The following is a 19,632-nucleotide window of genomic DNA, read 5'->3' as shown; positions in this document are numbered from 1 at the left end:
CACACTCTGTTTCTTTCACACATCCATGTAAACAAAAGCTAAGGAAGCTTCTGTTAGGACTTTTCCCTCTGGCTAGGTAGGTAGTTCTTGGCAAAAGTGTTTGGGTAGCAGTCTCCTATCTTGCATGGGATTTCCTGAGAACTGTTAAGCTTATCACAGCACCTTATGCTACATGGGGACTAGCTCTCAGAACACTGGGAGAGTATTTTAGCTACTGTTTCATTTGCAAGTAAACCAAGAAAGCACTTCTTGGTCATTCCATAGGTTGTGAAAATTCTTATTCTTGATTTCAGTGTTCCCAGTTGAGCCTATTCCCTGCAGAAATGCCATAATAATCTAGGTCTGCTTCTGTGCCCCTCCCCACTCTGAACAGCTCCAGAGGTTCCAGGCAGGCTCAGATACTGTTTTCCTGTCAGGTGTCTCACAACCATGGGGCTTAAATACTACCAGCTTTGTTGTGGCCATGTACCTGCCCATCTGTTTTGAGTCAAAGCAATTATTTCTAGGTGTGGATCTATTCACCCTTTCCAAAAAAAGAAAGGGAACTGCCTGAGCCAAGCTGTTTTTCTCTCTTTCAAAATGGAGGCTTTACTTTCAAGGGTGAGAACCATAAGCACAACTTCCGTAAAGCAGCCTTTTGTTAACAGGTGGCCTATTGGACTGAATAATGTTCATATGTGTTGCTCTTACACTCTTAGTTCTAGTCTCCTGTAGCCACGTGCCAGTTATTTGAGAGAAGATTTCACTTTCACTTCAAATGCCGAAGGATCTCAGGTAGTTTGCTTCTGTCGTTCAGGATGCAGAGGTGCTCGTTGTTAATGAAGCATGTTCTATGGGTGCCACAATTGAGGTGGAGTGCAGAGTACACTTAGGAGAGTGCTGCAGTAATTTTATTTTATTTATAAAGTTTATACACCGCTTGATTGTAAAAAACCATTACAAAAAGAAAAAACCATTAAATGAAGAAAACATTACAATATGTTAAAACATACAAAAAGTTAAAAGTACTAAAACAGATTAAAATTCACATCAGCATTGCTAAGCACCTGGGTAGGCTTGTCTAAGCAATATTTGTAGAAGGTACTGAAAAGAATACATTGAGGGGGCTTTTATCTGTCTTTAGTATTGTCTTGTGTAGGTTATTAACCTATACTCTTTAAGCAGTGAATGGACACAGGGCTTTATCCAATCTCTTATTTAAGGTAATGAAACCAAATGTGCTTGACTCTTCTACCTGTGTTGCCATCTTAGAAAATGTTAAAATTACTATTCAAGAACAGTACAATATTTTGTCACATTAGAACTTGTTTTAACTATTTCTTACTAATAGATGTGCTTAATTCTTTAGACTGTACATGATGGAAGACAGTTTATGAAATTCATTGATCCAAATTTAGGAGTCCCCTTACCAGAAAGAGATTATGGTGGAAATTGCCTTATATATGATCCAGACAATGGGACAGATCCCTTTCACAATATTTGGGTAAGAGACTGAAACTGAAATATCTGATTTAGCACTGAAGCTGATCTAAAAATTTGTGTTTGTATGATGTATCATTTGGTATTTGTGCTTAATGGCAATACATCACCTGCCTCATAACCACTAATGTGTATTCTGTAATTCCATACAAGTGCAGAATTCAGATTCCTGAGAATCTCGGGCTTTACTTTAAAAAACAAACAAAAAACCCACACAAAACCAAGCTTTCAGCATTTTTAGCTGGTATGATAAAATGTGAGTATGCAGTGCCTGGTCATAGAAGTTGTTGAGCATTGTTTTCAGGTATCAGTGGGTTGAAGATTAAGCCTGTATAGCTTGCCCCCTCTCCATGGCTAGTTAGAAGCAAAACAAACTGTGTAAAATAAGCAAAATTTCACAGATCTATATTTGGGATTCAGCAATTCTATGCATGAAATTCTGTTGTTGTTGTACAAAATATACACATGCTGCTTATAACTACCAGCTGACCCTTCTATTTACCAGATAGTGCTATCCGTTTGCCTGTAACATAACTATGCACTTTAGAAGTGGGGTTAAATTATTTAATTGCTCTTTGCAATTCAAAGTGTACGGATGTAAAATTATACCCTTTCTCTGTCGCTGTTAAAGTACAAATCTGCCTTAGCATTTCAAAGCTAGAATATTTTACCTGCTCAGACTTAAGACTATAGAAAAAGAATAGGCTACTATCCAAGTCAAGTGATAATTGTGTTCTGGGGTTCAGAAATCTTGTCTGATTTTAGGAGGCACGTGGCAGTGAGAAAGGAAATAGACAAAAGCCTCTGGATCAGCAAATTCTGCTTAAAATGTAGAGGCTATCACAATACCTCCACTGCAAATGTCTGTACTTAGCTTGCTATGGTGCTCCTTGCCACAAGGAAAACATTGTGGCAAAGAAATCGTACATTTCCTAAGAGGGCTTAGCTATCAGTAGAAAATGTAATCCGTTGCCAGCTGATTATGCCAAATTCTGCCATTTTGTGAATGGCTTTGCCTCTGCACCACTGTTTTGAAACTGACTGGCTTCAATTTTCAGCCATCTCAAGTAGGTGGGGTAGAAAATTTGAAAACCTCTGATCTAAGATACAAGGCACTATTCTGTCAAAATTGAAATGTTACAAAAATTTGGGAGGAAAAGAATTAGATTTCCCAAAAATGCAATTAAAACAATGGATTAAAATTTATTTTGGGTTAGCGTTGTTGCCATCCTGGATGAATATTTGCATTTTAGACGTAAGCAATAAAAGTATTGCCTTGTTAAAATTGACAGTAAGTGTGTATCTAAAATATCTGATAAACTTTATGGAAAATACTCCAAACTACAACCTAGTAATCAGTGAACTAGTTACCTTATAAACGGGTCTAATCTGTGTAACCCAGTTTTTCTGCTTGAATTAAAGGACAAACTAGATGGATTTGTTCCTGCTCATTTCCTTGGCTGGTATATAAAGGTGAGAATCGGTCCTTTTTGTGTTCAGCTATTGTTAGCATTTGCAGCTTGACTGCTTCTCCTTCAATGTTACCAGTGTGCAAAATCAATTATGTCAGGCACTCATCTGTGAAAAAGTTTTAACTGCGTTTGTTCAACTTCAACTATTTCTTACTACACTGGGTCATTAATTTCCTTCAAGGCTAGGAATCTTTTTACATTTTGTGTCCTCACATTTTGATACATAAACCTCTAAACCTCTGCATGTTAACAGCAACATATTTAGTTGTCTGGAGTAGACCTGTTGAAATCAATGGACATAAGCAACCACTGATTTCACTGAGATTACTCAGAATATGATTTTCTTGGATATCACCTATTGTCAACAGTTGACTTCAGAACTTACAGATTAATGACTTAATTGCAACTATGGGGAAACACTTGCTTAACATGGAATTTTGCATGATGTTCTCATGTTGCTGCATCATCATAATAGTGCTCCATTAGGACAGTGCAACAACATCTGTATTTTTATATAGTTGTCATGGATATTTAGCATTTCTCTTCCAGGTAAAATGCTGATTGTGCTGCTCAATATTTAATCTCAAAATTAAAGCAGCTCAGCCACCCATTGGCAACTTCTTTCAGTTGAGTAGCTTGTTAAACCTTCTGCTCCATCTGCTCTGTGACTTACAGGTACATGCAAGTGGCTAGTTTGGTAATCTTTTCTGCTCTTTTTGATTAAAACTAGAATATTGGGTAGTTGATGCAGAGTTTGTCCCTGCAGGATAAACATGAATAGTACTTTCAGATCAAAATGGAAACACCCTTGAGAGTCACCCCAGGTTTTTGAAAAATGCCTGAAAACTTAAATAATAGTTCTGTCTTCTGCTTGAAAATATGTTTACCAGTCTGTGCTGCTCATGGTTATATGGTCTTCTGATCCACTTGTCTGGAACTGCTGATCTTCAAAGGAGCACAGAAATCTGGTGTGCAGCCTACTATACTGTTATCCGCTATGGCTGCAAGCTTTCCCCACTATATTTAACTCAGACTATTCTGAACCCTTTGTAGAGCACACTATATAATACTTGTTCCTTTATTTAGTAACTCAAGATTTTGAATAATCTGTAGGATTAACTTTCCTTTTCATTTTTTAAACCGTTTCAGACATTAATGATTCGTGATTGGTGGATGTGCATGATTATCAGTGTAATGTTTGAATTTCTGGAGTACAGTCTGGAACATCAGCTCCCAAATTTCAGTGAATGTTGGTGGGACCATGTGAGTACTGTTCTCTAAAGAAATATGCTAATGGTTCAAATTACTATGCCAAGAATCTACTTTAGGTGCTTTAGTTACTAATGTGAGTAGCATTAGGTGGATGGGGGTGTTTCTTTTTTTTCCTTTTTTTAATCCTTGCTATCTGAAATCCAAGTAGTTCTAAACTGTAATATTGTCTCTATGAATTACCTTTTTGTGTATGCTAATTAAATGTCTGCTATATGGCATGCATGAAAAAGACTTATGGTAGTTTATGGACTCTTCCCAATAAATATATTTCCTGTGTTTGGACATAGCAATGAGGAATGTGCAAGAGGAATTAACCTAGGACAACCTCATACTTGCAACCCCCATCTCCACTGCAGCTGTGAGGAGGGAATCGGAAGCTTTTGTTTCAATTTTTGGGTAGCTGCAGATTAAAATTACTTTGAACCCTAAAATATGGTTGGTCTTAACTATAGTATAGCAGAACTAACCAGCTTGGTAAGCATAGCTTAGAATTTGGCTTGCTTTACTAAATCCATAGTTAAGACTTAGCCACATGAGAGCAAAAGCATTTACCTCTATTGTTTACTAACCACCGCTTGAGAAATGTCATTTCTTGTCCACTTTAGGTTATACAACAATCATTTGAAATAATTTGTAGCATACAAATACATATCAGAATTGTGCAAAATTTTGTTGAAAACCTAATTTAATAGAAAGCAAATGTAAAGTATATGCTTGTGAATCCACACTACTGCTAATGCTATGCCATAGAATTTGTAGTGGTGGTTTAAGTTAGTTTTTCTTTTCTTTTTAAGTGGATTATGGATGTAGTAGTATGCAATGGACTTGGCATTTATTGTGGAATGAAGACGTTGGGGTGGCTTTCTTTGAAAACGTATTCATGGCAAGGACTTTGGAACATTCCGACATACAAGTACGTTAAATGATAAAATTTCATACCTAAATGAAATAACTTTTAATTCTATGTATGTTAATGTAACCTATTTATTTTCATTTGGGTTGTTATAGTCATTTCATTCTGATGCAGACTAGGACTAATCTAGAGTAAATTATTTATTGCATTTCAAAGAGAGGCGTTGCTCAGAAAGAGTCTTAAGGTGACTAACAGTCAATATCCAATATACAACAAATGTGAACATATAACAATAGCTAAATGGCTAGTGACTACAACCTTTTCAAAAAAGAATTAAAAATAATAATATTAGAAATATGAATTTATGTGACATAAATATTTGACTTTCTGGAAGGTGATAGATTAGGCCAGCTGGCTTCTACAGGAGATGAGGAAGAGGCAGTAAGGTGCTTTTTGTCATTTTTACTACTAAAGCTATAAAAAGTAACCATGATATGAACCATATTTCCCATGAATGAAATTGTTGCTCTCTAGCTTCTGTAAATATTTCTCAAAATGCAAAGTTGAGTAAGTCAAAGCTGACCACCAATAACCAACTATGGTTTGCTAATTACCAGTGTAAAACCAAACGTTTCTTATGCATCATTCATATTTCTGATATGTTTATTCATTGCATTAGTCTTTAAAGAAGTGTGTTTTAGGCCAGTGTTTCCCAACCTTGGGCCTCCAGATGTTTTTGGCCTACAATTCCCATCATCCCTAGCTAGCAAGACCAGTGGTCAGGGATGATGGGAATTGTAGTTCAAAAACAGCTGGAGGCCCAAGGTTGGGAAACACTGTTTTAGGCAGTAATGTTCCCAGGTATCAAGTTCCTTTAGTTCTAGGTCTTCTTTTTTCTTATAGCATCAGTCTTTAAAGACAGGAGAATAGCTTCTTGCGTGATTGGCTTCATTCACACAAAACACTAAGCTATGGCTTAGTCTTAATCGTTTGTAGTTCAAGAAACCTTGAGTCATCCATCCCTCAGCCGTGCAAACAAGTACAGTGGTACCTCGGGTTAAGTACTTAATTCGTTTCGGAGGTCCGTACTTAACTGTTCTTAACCTGAAGCACCACTTTAGCTAATGGGGCTTCCAGCTGCCGCTGCGCTGCCGGAGCAAGATTTCTGTCCTCATCCTGAAGCAAAGTTCTTAACCTGAAGCACTATTTCTGGGTTAGCGGAGTCTGTAACCTGAAGCGTATGTAACCCGAGGTACCACTGTAATGGATTGTTTCTCTAAAGCTTGGTTTGTTTTCCAGACTTCTTGACTCATGCCTTTATAGCTTGATATGCATCTGGAGTAGGATGCCAAACAATCCATGGTTAAGCAAAGCTGTTTGGTTCAAACATAATGTCAAATCATAGTTAAGGCAAACCATGGTTCATAAGCCAACAGCAAACAGTGCCTTTGCACTGTGGTTTGTAGCCAAAGAAAAAGCCCTTGGTTAAGCTGCAGGACTCCAAGCCCATGGAGTCATACATTCAAACAAACCATAGTTAGACTGGACAAATAAAGACCATATTGTAGAAGAGAACTATGGCCAAATTGCTTTCTGTAAAGAAAAATTGTCTAGGAGCCGTATGTGAAATCTCTTAATTTAGGATATTTACCACTTTTTCTCAAATGGTCTATATAAATGTGTATTGACAATTAACCATTTAAATAATGAATCCAGTTTTAACTAGAGGGATAGCCAAGCTCAAATCATGTTCACTTCCAAACAAATCCATACTAATTATTGATTAGTATGATTATCGCAGTATAGGGAGTAAGACAGTAATAATGAAATATGAGCAAAAATTCACTGATATTTGAAGCAAAGTAAGTTGATTTTGTATAACTTAATAAGCAATTTATTCAAACCTTTGTGGCTTAGCTCAAGGTCTAATATCTAAACAAAGTTAACAAATCCACCAAATTTATTCCCAGCATCATTGAGCTCTGCAGTACTGACTATGGAACAGAGTTTTGGGTATTTTAATAGATAGTGAAATAAAAATCGTAATTTAGTAACTTGTGACATGGTTAATGCAACACTTTCCATGAGATACTTGTGATTTTCTCCCTCAGAGGAAAAATGAAGAGAATTGCCTTCCAATTCACACCATACAGCTGGGTTAAATTTGAGTGGAAGCCAGCATCCAGTCTTCGCAGATGGCTAGCAGTCTGTGGTATTATTTTTATAGTAAGGACCAATACTTTATTGTAGCTGCACCAAACTGACATAAGTGTTTAGAATTCTTCTTGCTTTTTAACATTACAAAGATGGAGTTCTCAAATTCTCCCCATGTCAGAAAAAGACTCATTGAGTCTGACATAGTGAAGGGTAGGGTTTCTCTAGCAGCATGCATGTACCCATAGCATCTACAAGTATCTATAAACTGTGCAGAGCGTGCTAATTTATAGCAGGGATTGCTATTTCATTTATTATAAGCCATTTTGGCCCAATTAGTGTGTAACACTAAGCCTAAACCATGGTTTAACATTAATGAGCAAATGTGTGGGTTTCTGGAGAAAAGATTGCAACCTCTTCTGGTCCTGATGCTGTGAGCTAAGCCATGCTTTGGTTTAATATTGCATCTGAACCTGGGCTTATGGTTTATCTTGCTGCAGACAAACCTCAAGCTGTAAGCCGTAGAACAGAGCCTGGCTACAAGTCATTGTTTGTCTGGAGTGGGATAAACCACAAACTTGGAATTGGGCATAACATTAAGCCAAGCTATCACAGCCCACAGAAGCACCAGGACTAGAGTAGCGTATTGGTTGTAGTGTTCTCTTGGGGAACCTGTTCAATGTTTGGCTTAACATTGAGTGAAACTAGGTCTTTGAGTGTGACAGAAGTGGGGTAAAAAATTATTAAGTTCCCTGTTAATACCTGTGCAGGGAAGCCAAGAACATGCTTCCCCATTGTTCCACTGTTGTACAGTGGTACCTCGGGTTAAGAACTTAATTCGTTCCGGAGGTCCGTACTTAACCTGAAACTGTTCTTAACCTGAAGCACCACTTTAGCTAATGGGGCCTCCTGCTGCTGCTGCGCCGTCAGAGCATGATTTCTGTTCTCAACCTGAAGCACTATTTCTGGGTTAGCAGATTATGTAACCTGAAGCATATGTAGCCTGAGGTACCACTGTATAGCTAAAAACAGAAAGATGGCCACCTGTGTGGTTCTCTGATTCTGAAGTAAGAGAAAATACCTCCTTATTACCTCTGGGTGAGGAATATCATTCTTGCAAGGTACTGCAAGTATATTCAAATTCCTATTAAGGATTTACAGCATGTTTTAGATATTAATAATTGGAAACCACCTGAAATTAAGTGATTGAATGGCACATGTCTGTCAGTTTTTATTAGCAGAGTTGAACACTTTTTACTTGAAATTCGTCTTATGGATGCCTCCAGAACACTATCTGGTCCTGCTGCGGCTTGTCTTTTATGTGAATGTGGGAGGTGTAGCCATGAGAGAGATCTATGACTTCATGGATGATCCGTAAGTGGTTACTCTTATTCATGCTTATTTGCTTAATTTTAGAATTTGTGAGAATTGCTGCCTTTTAGTGGCAAAAATATTAGGGCAATGGATGGATCAGTCTGCTGCTGCTGCTAAAACATCTATAGCCTTGAGAAGAGTTGCAGTTTTTTGTTTTCAGACACGAAATATATCATTGTTTGCCAGTTATATGCTTTGGATTGCAAAATGTCACTTTGCTGTGTGCTGTCCTCAAACGTTACCACACAACAACCTGAAAATATGCTCATGATTCATATTAGCTTGGGCACAGTTAGCTTTTGCATAGAACAGCACTTTGAATGGCCTTTTCTAAGGGACTGAATGATTGAAGGAAATAGCTGTGTCTGGAGGGTCTAGCTATAAGACCCTTCTTAAATCTTGTTCCTTGAGATTTTCCAACAGATCTCTTTCACGTCCTATACATCTTTAGAATTTTATAAGTGTCTGCCCTCGCATGGCAGTGCATGCACTAAACACCTGCCTGATTAGAGCTTGTTCCTTCTGCTTCCTTGTTTAGCAAACAGTAGGACCCAGATCCCTCAGGTTGAGTTTGGTTTTGGCTTAGTGGTGATGGAACAAACTGGCTGATCCCACTACTTAAGCTTATTGTTTCTTCACTGACCAACACAAAAAGTGTCTGTGTTCAGAATTTAGGGTTCCAATACTTTATGAAGATCAGTTTCACTTGCAAGTCTTTGACTCCTAGAACTGGGAAGAAGGGCCCTACCTGATTACTTAGTCGGATTTCAGGACATTCAGCAGTGACAGGCCATTCCCTGCCCCCTGGTGTTGGACCTACTGATTTGGGATGTACTTCCTGCTTTAAGGTAAGAAGAGGCCTCCGTTTCTCATTAGTGAGCTCCTCTCCTCAGCACCCCGGCCCATCTTCTAGTCCTTGTGTTTGAGTTGAAAAAACATCTTGTCTCTTGTTCTTCTGCCCTCTGTTCAACTACATGGCATAACATTGGAACAGGGGAGCATCATAAGTCACCAGTGCCTCATTCACTGTGTTGCCATTCTTTGCTAATTCAAGATGCAGAAATTGATGGCTACATGCAGCAAAGAAAGCAATCATGAGTTATAGATGAACAATATTCTACTACTTGCTTTTCTTATTGCTAAAGTGATAGCACATCCTAGTTCTGCTGATGTTCCAGATCCATATGAAGTTAAGAAGAATTTCCCCACTCTCACATTTTCTGCAGATGAGAATGTTGGAAGCAAAAGAACGGTCTCTATAACTGCTTTTTTTCCTCCCTAAAAGGCATCTTTTCAAACACAACGTATATAATTCTCTGAAAAATCTTAGCCTTTTCCTTCTTTTCTGATACCTTCTACATCATTTTATGAGGAAGTCAGAATGATTTATCAAGCAACTCCTAAATAATAATATTTTTTCAGAGGAACCATTTCCTGCAAAACATCCCAGATTTTACTGTGTGTGATGCTACTGTCATGCAGAAGGAAAGCTGCTCATTTAAGAGTCTATAAACTTAACATTCATTTGCAAATGTGATTTTTATCAGTCATTATCAGTCTTTTTTCCATCTGCAGCAAAAGATTTGGGAGTGTATAGGCCTAAATGTGGGGAAACTTCTTGAATTCAAGACAGAAGTGAAGGCTCTTATCCCTGCCTTTCTAATGGCTAACTACACATGTGCCAGATGACAGAGTAATCAGCTTTGTAATCAGTTTTTCTTTTGTTTTACTGACGCTGCGTACATAAGAGTCTTTTTGTTCTGAGGCCTTTCTACTTCATATATTCTTGGCAAATATGTTTTGCCTTCCCCTAAAGAGTTTTTTGCATTTTTTTCTTACTTTCTTCAGTTAGCGGGACAGTTGCCTGCAGCTTTCTTCTTTCGTTTCTTACTCAGGTGGGCAAAACTACCTAGGCTGCCTCCCTCCCAATAATGGGTGCTTGGTTCATGGCAGGGGGGAGGGCTTTAAAACTCCTTTCAATGTGGGAAGGAAGCTCCTATTGCAGCCAGCAACAGCCTATCTTTTCTTCCTTGGAGGGGCCACCATCAACAAGACATATGGGGCCCGTGAAACTTCAGAAAGAACAACATGCTGGAACAGCTCCCTATTTGTGAATCTGCTTCTGGGAGGAGGTTCTAGATGCCTCACAACTGTAAGCACAGCCCCTGTGAAGGTGGCAACAAACAGGTGTACTTAAAGCAAAATGTTGTATTGATCTACTGGACTGTATCCACAAAGCCAACCATATACTGTGAGCAGTAAGATGGCATGGCCACTTAACAACTGAGGAGGCTTGACTTAGAGCCTGAGGATTTCTTCGCTGACAAAATGCCAAGTCACTTTGGACATTTGAACTTTCTGGGAAATTTTTAAATGGCAAGATACTTGTCTTGAATCCCTGATTTCTCTTTGAAAATCTTTACCACGTGTACCTCTTTCAAAATGGCTGGCCGTTCTTGGTTATGGTGGTCAAACGTCTCCTTAAAGGTCCCATGCTTCTTTTTTATCCCTGTTGATTTTTGAAAGAAAATAATCATCTGAAACCAGCTGAGTCACTCATTTTTGCTTCTCTGAACATATCAGAAAAAATTTAGGACTTCGGATTGGTTTTAAGTTTGATTATTTTAACAGTCTTTGGCATAGCTAAGCTGTCTTGCGGTGGAGTCCATCCTCAGCACACCAAATAAGCATCAGTGCGTAGACTGTTTTAATTGTCCTGACAGTAAAATAATTCTGTGAAATATGAACAATAGCACTGACGTTCAATACAGCTCTCAAAGGCAGCTCTTTGTAAATAGATACAATTCTTTGTCACTGAATTCAAGTTTGGTTGAATAAATCTCGCCTTTCAACAGCACATTGTCTGTAAGGCAGGAAACTTTCCACTGTTACTGCTTCTTAGTGGCTTCCTTATTGATTGCATGCTTTGTAGGAGATGGAGAAGAGTAGCTTCTGCTGCTCTGCCTCCACAATCAGCTTGTCAAATACATGGAGAGAGATGTAGGGGACTATTAACCTGAATTTAGTAAAGTATTTTCATCATGTTGTATTAGAGTGGTACTCTAGTCAGTCCAGAACAATCTTGAAAAATGAAGAAGGAAAGTTAATGACAAGCTACAGTCCATCACAGAACAGAATAACCTGAAGTCTCCAATATGGATCAAGTGAACAACTGGGATTTTTAAGGATCTCATCTTGAGTACACTTTGGCCAGGTGTTGCTGTTGATTATTTATTAAATTTGTATACACCCTTCATCTGGAGATCACAGAGCAGCTCACAACATAAAAATACAAAATGAGAATGCAAAATACAGAATAAAACAAAAATAAACCAGTAACATCCCTGCCACAAACACATTTAAAAGGACATGTTAATCAGCCCAAGGCCTGGTTAAAGTTCATATAGAGAGAGTTTGATTTGCCCTCTACACTGAAAAAAAGTTGTTGGAATGAGATTCAACAGCCAAACTTCAACAGAAGGCAGCACTCCCCCCCCCCCCCGGCCCAGTTCTCTGTAAATATAGATCTTTTCCCAATAGTAGAGCAGGAAATTGAAAGCCCCAATCACTCATATTGTTGCTCTTCAGTACCTTTCTTTTTTCAGGCAGACTATGTTGACATGATCATCACCACCCCTTCAATCTTAAATAGCCTTTTAGTTCCTTTTCACTATCATGTTGCTCTTCATCTCTTCCCCCAGTTCTGCCATGCACTTACCTATGGCTACCATGATTAAATTTCACTTTGCAGTTTGTGGTGCTGTGTTTTGAAAAACATGGAAAACTGGATTGGGAAGATGGGAGGAAAGTGTTCGTGTCATTCCCTCTGGATTATATAAATAATGCACTGTTAATGTTATTTTCAAAGAATAAGGTCAAGATGATATGGAATCAAAGCAATTTGATGTCAGTGGTGGGTGTGTTAGTCCTAGATAGCTAGCTGATGGAAGCAGGTATACCAGTGGTGGAGTTTTGGTTGGTCTTATCTCTTGGAAGTATCCATTGGGGTTCCTGACAAGTTTTGTGGAGAAAGGTTCGGACCATAGACGTTTCCCTACCTGATTCAGGACTAAGATCACACATGGTTTACGATCCTTGATATTAAAAGCATGAAGTGAACTGAAGACAAATCAGGATGATAAGGTGAAACCTAACAACAGTGGGAGTACAAAAAGTCCTATTATTATAATTAATTACTTAATTAAATTTGTATACCACCCTATACCCGCACGTCTTAGGGCAGTTCACAATATAAAAACACGTGCTAAATAGGAACACAGGGCATCACCACATTTGAATTGAGACCCATTTCTATTTGTGGTAAGATACTTTATTCAGGTATTTGAGAAATAGTCAAATTACAGTTTGTTAGAGGCTGCAGAGACTTGGGAGTTCTTTGCCCCTCTGCTGCATTGCACACCAAGACTAGATGTGAGTGGTATGGACTTGTCCTGAATAGTATTTCGTTTTTTTAAGACTAAATGGGTGGGTTTTCTCCCATATGGGTTCTACCTGGTCACACTATTCTTGGTCCCCCCCCCCCTTGCCTACAGTGGCTTACTGATCTCAGACTTTTTGGAGTTATCTCCTTTGCAATCTTCAGACCAGTCTAATTTGTTGCCCTGACATTGCTTACAACACATTGTAGTTTGGAATCTAGGGGGCTGACCAGTAGAGAGCCAATCTGTAGATGACAATCTTGCTTTACAGTATTCTTGTTCAAGGTGGGACCTCTTGAAGGGCTTTTTAGTGCCTTCCAGCTCTATGTCATAGCTGACTGCAAGCACATAGGTAAGGGCCTTATAGTAACACAGTCTACTGAACCAGCTAATTTGGTGTTGCCTCATTTGCCTAGCAGAAAGATCTCATGTAGAGGTTTTTCTCAGCGATAATAGCTGAGATCTTTCATCGGGAGATACCAGGGATTGAATCTGGGTCCTTATATGTGCAAAGCATGGCTTAGTGATAGAACATATGGCATATTTCTTTTTCCACTCTCTAGAAATGGACATGAGCATGCACTGTTGATTTAGGGTAGAAAAATCTCCCAAGTGTTGTCTGGAATACCAACTAGATTTGTATCATTTGTATCCGCAGTCCTTCTTATTGAGATATGAGATAGCTATGGGAGACCCTGTTTCTCAATTTTCAGTGGATATTCTCAAAATTTTGAAAACATGTGTTCTATCCTTCCAGTACTATCTGAATGCTGATACACTGCAGTGTCCTTGCTCCATTTCCCTGGTTGAAAACTTGTTCACCACTGTCCTATGAAAACCAGCTTTTCCTGAAAAATTGTCAATCCAGTCTGTTTTATTTGTGATTGTTCTTCAATAGTAAATCATAATCACTTTGGAAATCCTGTATTGGTAGGCAATATTTTAAGAGGCAGTTGAGAATTGAAAGATTTTGAAAAGATTGCTGAATTCCTTTTTTGCAGACTGTGTTCATGGCTATATAGATATTTTGAAACACCTAATATATATGTTGAAGCTATTTCCTAATGCCCTGTGTGACCAAGAAACTGAACACAACAAAAGCCATATGTCATTGTCGGTTCATCAGCTTCCACGAAGTTCTGTGGAACAAAGCAAATACTTTACAATCTGGAACAGCTGAGAAGTCAAAAAACCTCTGTCTCTCATGCTTGATTCTGGGATCACCAGGGACACAGGGTCCACCCAACCTCACTGGCATTGCTTTGTGTATGTTTTCACTTTCCTCCATATAAATGAATGGTGTTCATTCCAACAGAGAAAATATATAGTGTTGCCAGCAACCCTGACTGGCTGACCTAGCCATCATCAACAGAGACTTCAGCTTAGGGTAGGAAAAACAGAACAGTGCTCCTTCCCATCCTGCTGAAGGTGGTTCCGGTGTAGAGAAAGAAGAGAGCAATACACTTCTGGTGTATCTCCACCAATATCTGGATTTAAGAGGAGGGAAGACAGCACTGTAGAGAACTGCCACTTCTCTGTGTTAAACACAGCTGCAGAGTTGGGGCTGTGAAAATAAATTGTCCCACTCCACTCTTCCAGGACTGGAGGAAATACTTAGTTTGGAGAATCAGAGGACAGGTCAGATTTGGAAAATTGTGCCCTGTCTGAAACAATTGTTTGCAGGAGGGAAATGTCCACACACACCCATTGGGCAACATTTTAATGCTAGTAGATAGAATAAGGGCAATAAGGATTAACTTTTCTTGCTATAGCAGTGGCTACTGTTTAAAAGTTTCATTGTGTAGATTTTTCCAGGAAGTGTTTGTTTTAAGGCAACAAATACGGGATGTGACTTTTTATTTCCCACTGTAGAAACAGATAACTTGGGCATGCCCCTTGAAGAATTTTGCTGGAGCTTATTTTGTTAGAGCTTGTCACTTCAAAGTTCATTTGCTCTGTCATGTTACTGAACAATAAAGTTCTGCTTTGTAAATAAGGGGAAATTGCACACTAGATTATTTGCTTGTCAACTGTTAAGCCACACAAAATTGCTATATATTTTTTTCAACCTTCAGTGGTAGAAATTAGAAGAGCAGTTGTTCAATTAAACTGTATCTTCCTTTTTTTTTAATTGCTGAAGAACAAAGCTATTATATAGTATTGTATGTAATATGGTCTTGTTATCAGAGAAGTGCCTATTCTGTTTTTGTTTTAGAAATACCATTTTGAATGTATACCTATGCACTAATGCTGTTTTATTATTGCAGAAAGTTCTATAAGAAGTTGGGTCAGCAAGCATGGCTGGTTGCTGCTATCACAGCTACAGAGTTCCTTATTGTGGTAAAATATGATCCCTACACCCTGACATTATCACTTCCTTTCTACATTACTCAGTGCTGGATTCTTGGAGTCACACTTGTGCTTATTTGGACAGTGTGGCGCTTCTTTATTCGGTAAGCAAGGGTTGAATTCCTGACTGGACTAGGTGGTCTCATGGTCTGATCCACCAGGCGTCTTATCGACAGTGCTAGTCTGGGCATACACTGGAACTGGCTCACTGCATGCATTTTCTCCCTTTCTCCATTGTTGCAGGCTAATTCCTGCTCCTGCCACTTTGCTTAAAGCCACTGGGCCAGAATCAACTAAACAGTTGAGATAGTGGAAGCCAGTGCCCCCACTCTTCTCTCCCTACGCATCTCTACCAAAAAGGTGGGGGGGCCATGTATATGTCAGGAGAGTCCCCCAGAACAATGTACAGGGGGGAAGACTGGAGATTTTGTTGTGTCTGGCAGACAGAAATGCATGTGCTGATGGAATGGTTGTAATTGTGCAACATTGAATTCCACTCTTCAGCTCTAAATCTGGGGGAGAAAATGGGAGCAGCTGCTTGCACAATGGAGGAACTGAATTGATAGTGGCAACTTGCTCCTTGTCTTTTAGTAGCTGGACAGTTGGAATTGATGGAGTTTATAAAGAAGTGGGGGGGAACAAATTTGTGTGTGGGGTGGGAAGGATATTCTCCAAATCCTGAGTATTTACACGGCTACTGTAGTTGCTGTAGAATTATCAGTTTAGAACTAGGAAATGCTTAATGTTTAGCTATAGCCAAACTCTGAGTTTGGTCATATAATTGCCTCATTGAGGGAAATGAAACGAAGCAACAAAAGGACTGAGCTTTTTTCTAAATTTATGGTGTTTCTCTTTTTTCTCTCTGATATTTTTCTAAAATGTGTTTGTTTTATTTCTAGAAATATCACCTTACGGTATAAAGAGATAAGAAGGCAAAAACAAGAACATAAATATGGGAAGGACAATTGTTTAAGCAATGGTGATGGACATCCTGTACTGGCAGATGAGCACAGTGGGAATAAACTCAGAGAGAAAGAACTTTGAACTTGAGTAATGAATTAAGGACTGAGAGAGTTATTTTTCTTGCAAGTTTAACCCTCCCTACTTTTGTAAGTTTTGATGTTGTCTCATGAATGAGAATCTTATTGGAAAAGGTGCCACCTAATCTCTCTTGAGGAAGGTGTTTACAACTAACGCTAGAAGCAATGCTTCCCCCAAAAGGGGAACTCCACCTAAGTGTGTTATAAATGTCTGTCATCTTACAAAATGGAGGATTAAACAGGTGCAAAGGGAATCTTAGTAGCCTCAGTTCTGGAAAACCATGGCTGTTTGTGGGGTGTCAGGAACACATTTTATGGAATAAATATGTGCACTGTGAAAAACAGTTTGGTATTTTCCACTGCAACTACCTTGGACTGTGGTACTAATATGTCCTCCTCATCCATTCATTTTCATTCAACTATTAATACAATATCAACAAAATAAATGGAGAGATGCAATTGAAGCTCAAGAACAAACTGCATAACTTTGCACAATATACTATTGCAAACAGCTCTTGGGGGTCCTGGATCTAGTTGCCTATGTCTCAAAGCAAAGGTGCATTACCTTGAAACAGCCTGCTAGTTTTATACTGCATCCTCTTGATACCAAATACCTCTTCAGTTCATATTTATCCTGGTCTTAGGCCAGAAAGTTTAACTTTCCTGTCTGTTAGCTAAATAGAGCAAGTGAAGGCTATAATGAACGTGAAAAATATTTAATCCACCAAAGCCGTGTGTTCTTTGCCTTATTTTTCTACCACTGAGCTGGTTTCTGCTCTTGCCTTGAGTCTTAGGACCACCCCCCCCCAATTGCACATGGCAGAGCATGTCATATGATCATCCAGAACTGTCTTGTTACTTCTAGAGTTTAAGCTGCACTAGGTAAGGTGGAGTTATATCGAGGCAACTGCAGTGTGCACAGTCAGCCACTATATGCTAAAAGGCTACTGCTCATGAGAGCATCCAGTCCAAGAACTCTGGCTGTCTTATTTATCATTTGCCTCCTAAAACTCCATTGAACAAATGGGAGTTTATGTTACAAATATATTCTCTACAATTAGAGTTGTCATAGGAACGGGTTTCACATTCCTAAAACGGTTGTGTGAATTTTCTCCTTAAATGTAACACTAAATTAATATTAACAAAATAACACTGTCTTAAATCTGTTGAAACTTCTGGAAATTTGCTTTGAAGTGAATATAAGTTAAAATGTTAGCCCTCCCCTCCCTCTCTCCCATCCCCTCCCCCAATAAAATCTCAAAAATGCTGCGGGTTAAAGCACAATGCACAGACCTTGGCTTCATTTCATGTCAATACTTGAATGGGAAAACAAGTCTGCCTTTGCCTTGTTTCTACAATGACACTAATGTTCTCTTCTTAAACAATAGACACTTTCAGCAGGGCAAAATTTAAAAAAATATTTCCATATAAATGAATCTTAGAAAACTCAGCAAATGAAGTAATTTTTTTAGCATATAAAATGACTGAAGGAACTCTGTTTCATGATGATCAGAATGAGGAAGATCATATGAAGCTTATTTCTTGATTTGTGCGAGATTTACTGCTGTTAAGTCACTGAATGGGTGATGTTTATAATTAGGATTTTTCAGCTGTTCAGTAATAAGAAATACTATGGCTATAACTAGGCATTAACAGACATCTTAAAAGAGCAGATGCTGAGGTGAGCTGGTACATAAAAACAAGCCTCTCCCCACATGGAAGCAGTAGGTTTTTGAAGTTGTTCAGGTTAATTTTGTACCTGTTTTGTGAACTGACTAGAGGTAGTACCAGTGTACCTGTGCTAATGTGGCCCTAGTTTTTCAAGGCTTGCATAGGCATATAGTCCATGTCTGTTTTTGTACTAGTAAACTCTGCCCCCTTGTAATTTTGTATTGTAGTGTCCTCCATGTATTCTGGTGGTAACAAGTGCAATGGGGAGAACGTGAAAGGAATTTTAACTTTGTTTTGTTTTTTGAGGAACCAATTGTGTAAAATTTGAGGTATAAGGGGGGGGGGATTGAAGTTGACCTCCTCTTAAAACATTACTTTTGTACTGATCTTTATGTTCATTGAAATATTGAGTCTTACGGTTATAGTCTGGATAACTGAACAGATGTAATAAAAGGTTGTTTGCTGGTGTGTCCTGAGTTACAAATTTTGTTTTGGAGGGGAGTGGGTTCTCATTGACTACATAGCTGTGATTTTCTAAGAGTGATGGAAAAGCCTAACTAATTGAAGAGTTATTAATGTGGCTACACTAAAAGTAGATAATTAGGAACATTCTCTTAACTTGCCCAAGGTTTAAATAGGCACACCTAGGTCCTGTTGGTTTTAAGGGAACATGGATCTGTATTGCACCAAATTATTCAGGAATATCTTGAATTTCCTGTGGAAGTAAAACAAAATGGTTACAGGTCAAATCACATTTCTTGTTCATAAAGCTGGGGGGCCAATAGACAAGGAGAAGCTGATTCATGTAGACTTTCATTAAGCACGAAAAGAGCTTTCAGATTTTTCTTCAGACTACATTTGTCACACTTGCAAGATAGTTAGCCTAGAGATATGGCTGTAGTGCTAACATTACACAAGAGGCTCACTGCCAGTTCTCTCCTTGCTGGAATATCAATTTCATCATCTGTGAGGTTGAGAAAACCAGTTATTGACCCCTTCTTCTGAGTTTCTGAAATCTGACCTCTGGCTGTGGAAGTGTAGTGATGCTTTCTCCCAGTATTCTGTCTTCCAGAATTAAGGGTTCACCAGGAGCTTGTGTTGCAATGCCATAATGTAAAATAGGTGTCAAGGAGTACAGAATGAACTGCAGCTGTCTTGTTACTAATATTACCTACCATATATTTTAATTTAGACACTTGCGTAAGCAAAGGTGTATGAGTGCCATCTGTCTATAGCTATAATCCTTATAGCTGCTTTTGCATCAGTACAGAGGTACTGAACACGTGGCCAGGTTCTGGTAAATATGGGTTTTGCTTGAAATGTAAAATGGATTAAATTCCCTATTACATTTTTTAAATGTATATCATACCTTATGCGTTATTTGCTTATTGGAACTGACTTTAATTTTAGGCCATGTCCAATAATGCATAGGAGAAAATAAATATAAAAGCTATTGTTTCTATTACACTAGGCTTTAGGTATAGGAAACTCTGGACTGTGTGGCACAGTAAACACTGTCTAATTAGCAT

At 38.6% G+C, this 19,632-nt stretch overlaps 1 protein-coding gene across 1 annotated transcript in view; it reads left to right on the top strand.

Annotated features, from left to right (window-relative positions):
• Positions 1–18,571, top strand: part of PTDSS2 (phosphatidylserine synthase 2) — a 38,004-nt gene extending 19,433 nt beyond the window's left edge. The window contains exons 5-12 of the mRNA XM_079971445.1: positions 1,349–1,483; positions 2,902–2,952; positions 4,101–4,214; positions 5,018–5,136; positions 7,188–7,302; positions 8,459–8,604; positions 15,311–15,496; positions 16,292–18,571. Of these exons, the coding sequence (XP_079827571.1) occupies positions 1,349–1,483; positions 2,902–2,952; positions 4,101–4,214; positions 5,018–5,136; positions 7,188–7,302; positions 8,459–8,604; positions 15,311–15,496; positions 16,292–16,436 (1,011 nt within the window). The 3' untranslated portion in view covers positions 16,437–18,571. The remainder of the gene's footprint in view (positions 1–1,348; positions 1,484–2,901; positions 2,953–4,100; positions 4,215–5,017; positions 5,137–7,187; positions 7,303–8,458; positions 8,605–15,310; positions 15,497–16,291) is intronic.
• The last annotated feature ends 1,061 nt before the right edge of the window (positions 18,572–19,632 follow it).

Source organism: Podarcis cretensis (genome assembly GCF_951804945.1).
Source record: "Podarcis cretensis genome assembly, chromosome: 1".
NCBI classification, from domain to species: domain Eukaryota; kingdom Metazoa; phylum Chordata; class Lepidosauria; order Squamata; family Lacertidae; genus Podarcis; species Podarcis cretensis.
Note: the sequence above shows the minus strand (reverse complement) of the source record. Positions and strands in the feature narration are given on the sequence as shown.